Raw genomic sequence first — 9,215 nt, 5'->3', positions numbered from 1 at the left:
CCTTTCGGTTTCGTCTCTGCTGTTCAGCTCACTCTTAGGGCTCACCCCTGAACCAGATTAGACATAGCAGCAGGCGACGGCGAGCCCTAGGGCTTGTTTGGTTGCCTAGCCTTGCCTTGGATCGCATTGGTCCAACAATTTTTGGTCTGTTTGGTTGCCTGGGCTCAGTCGCGTTGTTGCATGGCACGGGTCTTAAAGCACCCCCGGGACAGGTCCTGGAGGAACGCCTAGTTCGGCAGTTCCTAGCGGGTCTATCCCGTTTTCGTGACTACTTGACTCGACGGATGCAACAGTTGCACGTGCTTAGGCTCACTCTCTCTTACGCTATTCCACACACATTCTCTTCAAATCAACACAAGCATACTCCGAATCAAAATAAGCTGTACATGAAAAAGATGTGTGTCGATGATATGAATCAATTCCCATAATCGGTTTTGAGTTTTGTGACTCATAAATCGTCAATTTCGTGTATGAAGTTTTGAACAAAATTTGCCAAATTTGTCACACACGCTCAACCGTTTGAAGTTTCCTTTGAGGAGTAGGTTCATCTCACCATTCCGCATGACTTTCATGTTGACAGGTTTTTATTTCGATCTACATACACGGATAGATAAATGAGTCGCTAGTATATTGTAATGTGTAGGTATGCGTGAGCATAGTTTGGAGTACTGTTGCTCAACTTGTGGCTTGCCATCTTCATGGATGGCGATGTGGTGATGATATGTGAGAAGTGAGGGGTGATAATCCATGGTGGTGGCGGCATGGTGATGTTCGTCTTTGTGGTTGGCGATGTGGTGATGCTTGTGAGACCGGCTTGATCGGCGGTATCATGGTGGTATTCAGGTTCGTGGTTGGTGATATGGTGATGCTTGTGACGGGCATGAACGACGGTGTCATGGTGGTCTTCATCTTCGTGGTCGGCGACGTAGTGATTTTTGAAATTAGAGGAGAGATGTGAACAACAACATAGCATGAGAGATTAACAGAATATATATTACCATGGAATTTAATATCCGGAATTGCTACGTTTCAGCTAGCTGAGAAGTAACTTATGTCTCAGCAGGTCACGTGCTCTTGCGTTGGATTTTGTTTCTGCTTGAAGATTCGTGTTTGCTGTTGTTTGTAGTTTGTTCAGGCCCACATTGAAACGTACAGTAAGGTAATTCGACTGAAATATAAGTTAAGTCTGAGTAGTCGACTGAGTGTTAGAGACACCCTTTTATATATGGCCGTCGATCGGGAGGTACTACCTCAATGCTAATTTATTATTGCAGTATTGATAATTATTATGCAATTATGGTCTTATATATTGTTAGTTGATTGAAAATCTGTTACTATTTGTGCAGCTGCTATCTACAATTACATTATTAATTGCTATAGATTCATATGATGAATTGAGATTTTTTTTTTAAAAATGACTGGTGGCTCCATGTCAATTAGGAAAAACTCCGTCGCATGAAATTGGTGTTGTCCTCAGGCAGGACGTCATGAACCGGATCCAGAAGTCAATCCCATCACGCGGTCGACCACGCGTACCTCTTCTCAGCCCAACACGATCCATGCATGTGGCCTGGTCTCCTCTACCGGGCTTTGCACTTCTCTTCCATGGCCATCTCCCACCGACGAAGCGTGGCGCCCAAGCCGCTCGCTCGGTCGCTGGCGCTGGGTCGCACCCGCTTCGCGCAGCGAATAAACGGACGGCATCTCCCCACCCGATTCCTCTCTCGCTCGATCGCTCGCGTCTTCGGGACGGCCTCCCTCCACAACCCTTTTCCCTCTCCTCTCCCATCCCTCCTCCGACCAACCAGGGCAAAAACACCTACCGCCCCTCCCCGACCACCGTCCGACATGGCCGCCGCCGCCGCCGCCGGGTCCTCCGCCGCATCCCTCGCCGCCCCCATCCCCCACGGCGACAAGGTGGGTGCTCTGCCCCCCTCCCCCCAGCCCGCTCCTCCGATCCAATCTAATAGCGTCTCTTCTTCCTGTGCCAGGCGGCGGCCTCGGGCGGCGGCGAAGGGGCGGCGGACTGCGGGGTCTGCGCGATCTGCCTCGACAACATCGCCCTCCAGGACACGGCGCTCGTCAAGGGCTGCGACCACGCCTACTGGTTCGTATCCCCTTCGCTTCCTGATCCCCTTCCCCCACCACCCATCTAAACCCGCTCCATTTTCCTACCCGATTATCGATTTGTTTGCTACATTGTTTTGTCCTGCATTAGCCTGCGAGCAGATTCTGTAACACTCTGGTACTAATCTGATTGATAACCATGTCGGGGTAATTTCAATCAAATCCTCTCCGCACCTTACGACATGCTGCAGGTTACTCTTTTCGATCGATTAGCATCCGGTTCCCCACTCATTATAACAGTTAATTTGCTTAGGAGCATCCGAGCCTGCGTCAATTGCAACTAGTACTAGTACTATTTTATTCACTTCCCCAATTATCCACTAAAATTTGGGGAGGGAGCTATTTTTTTTTTGCTACTAACAGCTGTACACCTTCCCTATTTAAAGTAACAACAGCTCATCCGATTATTTTTAACAAGCTTCTAATTTGTACCGCTGGTTGCTTGCTATGTATCAAGTCTTCTATGATCTTCCTCTTGGTAGGCTTTAGTGTTTCGATTAGCATCCGGTTTCCCAACTCATTATAACAGTTAATTTTCTTAGGAGCATCCGAGCCTATTTTATCCACTTTCCCAATTATCCACAAAAATATGGGGAGGGAGCTATTTTGCTACTAATTACAGCCGTATTTACCATAGCCCTACCCACCTTCCCTATTTAAAGTAACGACAGCTCTTCTGATTATTTTTAACAACATTCTTATTTGTAGCGCTGGTTGCTTGCTATGTATCAAGTCTTCTATGATCTTCGTCTTGGTAGGCTTGTGCTATTTACCTTATTTCTTTCCCACCAACCGTACTTCACATTCGGTAGTCTCTGATGGGTTCCAGCACTTGATCTGATAATATATGTTGTTAGAATAGTGTTTCACTCCATGTGAGATGGGGGTAGGTTAGTCAGTTGTATGCATCACCATGGACCTCAAGAACCTAACTTATGTCATTGCTATTTGCTATGCACTTCACGTTGGAATCTCAGTAGTTAACAAATCAAAATGATTTGGGCAACAGCCACTGACCCAGATAGATCTTTGGCAACATCCCTTTTGTACCGAATGTAATTTCTGAATTGCAAATGGACTCCTAACATATTCTGTTTAATAAATCTATTCTGTGCATGCAGCGTAACATGCATTCTGAGGTGGGCATCCTACAAGCAGTCACCATCATGCCCCCAATGCAAGCACCCGTTCGAGTTCCTCAGCGTGCACCGCTCCCTTGATGGCTGGTAACCCCTTGTTTCTCAAATACACGGGGATGCAGTTGTTTCAGGTAGACTGTTAGCCTGATGCTTGTTTCTTTTCTTCAGCATCCACGACTACCTCTTTGACGAGAGTGTTTGCCTTCTCCTGAGGGCCACCTGGTTCGAGCCTCTGGTCGTGGCGGCTCACGAGGAGGTTCTGGAGGAAGAGGAAATCTACCGCAGTTACCAGTACCAATATGACGATGGTGATGAGGATGACCTGTATGATGACAATTATTACATGAGCAGGTCACCGAGCATTCGGATTGGCAACAGGAGGTGGGGCGACAATGGGTATGTCAGAGGAGGTAGGAGAGAGGCCAGGCCAGTGGTCGTCACTGCGCCTGATGCTGCTGCTGTTCCAGCCAGGACTCCCAAGAAGAAAGAGGCATCAGCATCAGGCTCAGGATCAGTGTCCAAAGATGTTGCCGGGAGGCGGGCAAGGAGGGCTCAGAAGCGAGAAGCTGCTGACAAGGCAGCTGCAGAAAAACATCTCAAGCACCTGCAGAGGATGGGCCGTGGGAAAATACCTGAACCGCTGCCTGAGGCTGCGGCACTGCCTGAAGCACTTGCGGAAGCACCACTTGAGGCTAAGGCTCTGCCTGAAGCACTTGAGGTTGGTCCTCAGGCGGTCGAGTGATCCACCAACCTCTGTAGATAATGGTGCTGTGACGAACTCTGCAGCCCTTGGGAGGGCCCCCAATAATCTTCCGCTGTGAAGAAGTGGAAGGGAGACCTTGTATCCTGGCAGCTTTGCCTCGTTTGTACAGTAATTTAGTTTCCAGTTCACTTGTCGTTAGAACGGTCGTCCGAATGGACATGTAGTCCTGCTCCGGATGCAGCTTGGATAGCTGTTTACTTTCTATAAGCTGTATTATTAGGGGCATACATATTGCTTGCCATGCTGATTTTCTTGGCAATGTGCAATCATCCAGCTGAAATGAAATCTTACACTGAATCCACAGTGCTTACTGACATATGGTTATGTTGTCAAGTGTGCTGATGACTACTTCATCTTTACTGTGCCTTTTTTTTTCTCGTCTTGCAAACACATGGACCTTTGGATCTGTGTACTTGATTCTGCATGTTGAACTGCTGATTTTTCTTGGCGATGTGCAATCATTGAGCTGAAATGAAATCTTACACTGAATCTACAGTGCTTACTGACTTATGGTGCTGTTGTCAAGTGTGCTGGTGACTACTTCGTCTTTACTGTGACTTTTTTTTTTGTCTGTAAACACATGGATATTTGCCTTTGGATCTGTTTACTTGATTCCGCATGTTGAGCACACGCTACGCACATGTGCACTCGAGGAAGCTGGCCAGCGGGCAATCGAAGATGTCAACCAGCGATCGCGCGATCCCCTCTGGCACATGGATGGGGACGAGAACGACTCCAGGATGCAGCTCGCGGCCGGAGCTGAGATGCATCAGCGCGGAGGAGCAAGAGTGTGTCATCCGCGTAATGGATCGCCGGGCAGGGCAGGTCGTTTACAAGCGGATGCCGCAAGCCGGAGACATCACCCACGATGAGCTCTTGCAAGACGTCCGCGACGATGTTGAACAGGTACGGGATCACCCTGACGGAGCCCGCGCTTACAGTCGATCCACCAGCTGGAGCCTGGGAACGCCATTGAGGAGCACCGCCGCCCGCCCAGTCTAAAGAATAACGCGGACACGCGCACAGAAGGCCGAACTGAACCCACGGGCTTTCACAGTGGTCATATTTAGCAGCAACGCAGCTGAACATTTCTTTCTTTTTCTCCAGTACAGATTTGTCTCTGTGATTAACCAAGAAGAGACCGTGAGTTCCAGCTACATGACAAGCAGTTTCCGGGGTATTATGAAGGGAACTATTGGGTGGAAGCAAATTAAGTAGGGTTTATTAGTTCCACTCTAGTATGATGTTCACTTTGCTCGCTTGCTTGCTTTGTTTGTCTATTTGTATTATTAAGGTTGTAAGGCGGGGGAAGTGCAGCTAGCTACAGTTTCAAGCCTGCAGTCTCGCCTGCTTGTACATTGTAAACGGAGCTGCTACTATTGGGACAAACTACACATTACCAATTGTTCAGATCTGAACCTGGTCTTCTGCAATCCCCCCCCCCCCGCCCCCTTTTTTTTTCTCTTTTGCTCTCCCCGTCTAGTCGGCTCAAAAAATTCTCCTTGTAATGAACCCTGTTGTTTCCTCTTGTCGGTTATAAAGTGTTCAGGCTGGCGTAAGCCCGCCGTAGTCCAGGTCAAAAAAAAAAAGAACATCTAGATCTTAGCACATCAACAACCGCATCATGGACTCTTCAGTTCTTACTCATGATGACTTCTCGTGACACTGAAGGAGTAACAAACAGCAGATTGGATGTCAACCGGCACAAATTGCGAAAGCAATAGACAAGATACAATGAGATGAAACATCAATTTGTTGGACGCGAAGGCGTACTTCGAAGACCATTGCAGGCAGCCTGAAGCTTCTGAAGAAGTCTAGGAGTCCAGAATTGTCATCAACTTTGTCTGTATCACAGTATCATACAGAGAAGGTAAGCAATGGGGAAATCATCTCAGATCTATTCTTCAAGTAATGGCGTGCAAAGCACTGAATGATGTGAGCGACACATTCTGCAACAATCATACTTTAAAGTTCCTTCAATATCTTCTTAAATACAAAAAAATAAAAGGGTATAAATATATAACACGCCATACTTAAAAAATATTTATCTCAAAATGAAACCAGTTGGTTCAAAATTCGAGTACATAGCTTTCGTTATTACATAGAAAAATCCAAGCGCAAAACACTTTCGTGCAATGCATCTTAGCATAATGACGTACCGATCAGAACCCTACTGGCAAAGATCTATTAGCTTCCACTAAGCGATCTGACTGGTAGCGTACACTTAAGGATGGCATTTGTTTTCTTTTAGAAACTAAGACGAACTCTCCAACAAAGCATCATTGAAATAGGGTGCCCCGTGTGTTTCAGTCACCGCTGGAGAACAAAAAATCGTCATCCCATGAAGTCTCAGACTCATTGTTCTGCAAAATTACATACCATTGAAAAAAGTAAACATATAAGCATCATTAGAATGTTCTAATTGTAATATCAAGGTCTAATCACATTGAATTATACCACATTGCTGATTGTATAAATCTAGCACATTGCTGATTAACTACATATTGATTGGTGAGCATGACAGTGATTTTCTACATTACCTTCTCCAGCAACGAGGAGTTCAACATGCACTTCTACGAACTTGTTGAGTAGTTCACCGGTCCAACAGCTCTGGATAATTCGGGATTCTGGGCCAGTTGTTGTTGCTCTGGCTTCCTGGACTTATAGAGATCCTCCATTGCTAGGGGTCCAAAGATCTCAATTCCTTTTAACGCTGTATATGAAGTGAAAATGAAAAATGCTAGTGCACAGTAATAAGAATCAAATCTTTTGTTGCATATACGGCATAAATATTGGTATCAATTTTTTGGGCTAGATTGCAATGCCCATTGGGTAAATAAATGACTTTTTGACACAAATACAATCTTGATTATGCAACTTTACGCTATTTTTTTTGTAAATTTAAGTTATTATGAAAATATGTTTCATGCCAAATCGATCTAGTGATGGTATTGTAGCCAGACCAATTTGAATGCATCAATTAGTAGTCAAAGTTATGTATCCAAGTTTGACTACATGGTTTCTGAATACCATGTATTTATGAATTGAAAGAAATCATGTATATTTTTAACTAATTATGCAACATCTGTTATTTTTCTCTACCACCTTTTAGAAGACCGATCCATAACCTTGATAAGGAAGCATTCATGCACGTTAGGTGAGATGAAGTTAATCTAGTTATAATGGATTATGTGTTATTATTTGGATGTTGATACATAAACTCAAATTTCATGTCCAGACATACTTTAAAGTTGTTATATTTCTATAAAGTCAAACCAAGAAAAAAGAACCATTTGGAAATTGGGTTTCTAAACTTTAATTTATTTATCCATTTCCAAGCAGGTCGATCAAAATGCTGAAACTTAGATTTATAAAGAAATATATGGTTTAGTTGTGGCATTTGTGTTATTTGCAACATAAGATATTCGTCAGAAGTTGAAATTATTGTTCTCTTTCCTTAATGCTGAGTCAATACGTCATGTTCTCTTGTTAATGTACTCTATAGTATTACTAAACATTATCATGTTTTTCTGGGAAAAATTTTGACACTTCAAAAAATATATTTATGGTAGAGGGAGCATATGTGCCGGGGAGCTGAATTAAGTTTCTGACCTAGAACAAACATTATTCTTTTTACATGTTTACGATTTACCATGTTAAGAAAAACACAAAAATCTGAATAGCAAAGGCTAGGCTCACTGCTTGGTTGCCCATAAAAAATAATTGAACATAAGATTTTTGGTAATTCATTGATCTTGTTAGATTGGACATGAACGATGCAGATTAACTATGAATATGTGGTACTAAACCTATGTGTACAATAGATATATTAATGATGCATGTAGACTAATATGTTCGTATGTACTATAATAGTAATAGGCAGCTACTTCAAACATGCACTTCAATCAAAGTTTCACACTCCTACACTTCAAAGATGAATCCGATTACACAGCTCTAAATTTTTCAGTGCAAACTCAAACAAATTTCCGTAACAATTTGAAAATCCCAAAACCAAAACGTATTCTAACAACTAGACTTTTTTTTTTCTTAGATCTTTTCTGATTGCTGATTCATGTATCGAGCTTATGCGATCCATGAGCTGTAATGACTTGAACTTGGATGATAAAACTTTACAGTAAAGGTTGTGTGAACCGATGGACACGGAAGCCGAGTATTTACTCCCTTTTCGAAATAAACTAACAAAAATAATTTGAAACAACCATGATTAGCTCTCTACATTCAAGAAGTTTGGCATAATTTATGATTCAAAGAGGAATATGCATGGTGAAATATATGAGTAACTCAAACCAACTTTCTTAACGTCTTTCTTAACGTATTTTGCTACGCTAGAAATATCTGTGAAACAACATGGTGTAGGTAAGAAATCCATCGGAACCCTAATTACCGTATGCGCAAAGGAGCGGCTCGCTAACGGCAAATTCTAAGAGCTTATTCGCTGCCAGGCGCGCACCGCCGGGGTATCCCAAGCATGTGCCGACTATCACGACGTCGAAGCTGAAACCCTGCTTGCCGTCCTGGCGCAGCCCTGCCATGGCCACCGCCGGATCGGTGCTACTCGTCACTGCAAGCAAGAGGAAGCAAGCAAAATCATAGCATCAGAACGCAGCGTAGGAATTAAACGTGCAAGCGACATAGCGGCAAAGCGTGTCGACCAATCGGCCAACGATCGAGCTAGCAGACGCTGCACCTACGTACGTAGCAGTAGCACAGTAGTGCATATATAGTACCTTGGTAGCCTCGCAGGCGAAGGTTCGTGACCAGGTCGCCTAGCGTGGTGGTGTCTCCTCCGACGGCGAGCACGCGGGTTAGTATCGGCGCTATCCCTGGAACGAGATGAGGTTCCTCTGCCTGGTGGTGACCCATGGCCATGGCCGCCGGCCGCCGTGCGCGTGAGTGCAGAGCCGCACCTTGCTAGCTAGGGCTAGTCTAGGGTCAGAGACGACTCGTGAGTACTATTATGTATGCAGATGGATTGGCGGCAAGGGATGGGTAGTTGTTATTCTCTCTGGCGGCGGTTGGTGCAGAACTTCAGATACATACCGGTAGGGACTCATCGATCGTGTCGTCCGATCGCCCAGTCGGCGTGGGATTGGTGGCGAATGATACAATCCAACGCCTCAATTGGTGCTCTCCATCTTATTTTTCCATTGTTCGCGTACAGATAC

At 44.8% G+C, this 9,215-nt stretch overlaps 1 protein-coding gene across 1 annotated transcript; it reads left to right on the top strand.

Annotated features, from left to right (window-relative positions):
* Nucleotides 1-1,727: 1,727 nt before the first annotated feature.
* On the top strand, nt 1,728-4,345 carry LOC127345835 (uncharacterized). Its single transcript, XM_051372373.2, has 4 exons — nt 1,728-1,917; nt 1,992-2,107; nt 3,249-3,353; nt 3,435-4,345. The coding sequence occupies exons 1-4, from the start codon at nt 1,849-1,851 to the stop codon at nt 4,006-4,008; spliced, it is 864 nt and encodes a 287-aa protein (XP_051228333.2). The 5' UTR covers nt 1,728-1,848; the 3' UTR covers nt 4,009-4,345.
* The last annotated feature ends 4,870 nt before the right edge of the window (nt 4,346-9,215 follow it).

Source organism: Lolium perenne, chromosome 3 (genome assembly GCF_019359855.2).
Source record: "Lolium perenne isolate Kyuss_39 chromosome 3, Kyuss_2.0, whole genome shotgun sequence".
Taxonomy (NCBI): Eukaryota; Viridiplantae; Streptophyta; class Magnoliopsida; order Poales; family Poaceae; genus Lolium; species Lolium perenne.
Note: the sequence above shows the minus strand (reverse complement) of the source record. Positions and strands in the feature narration are given on the sequence as shown.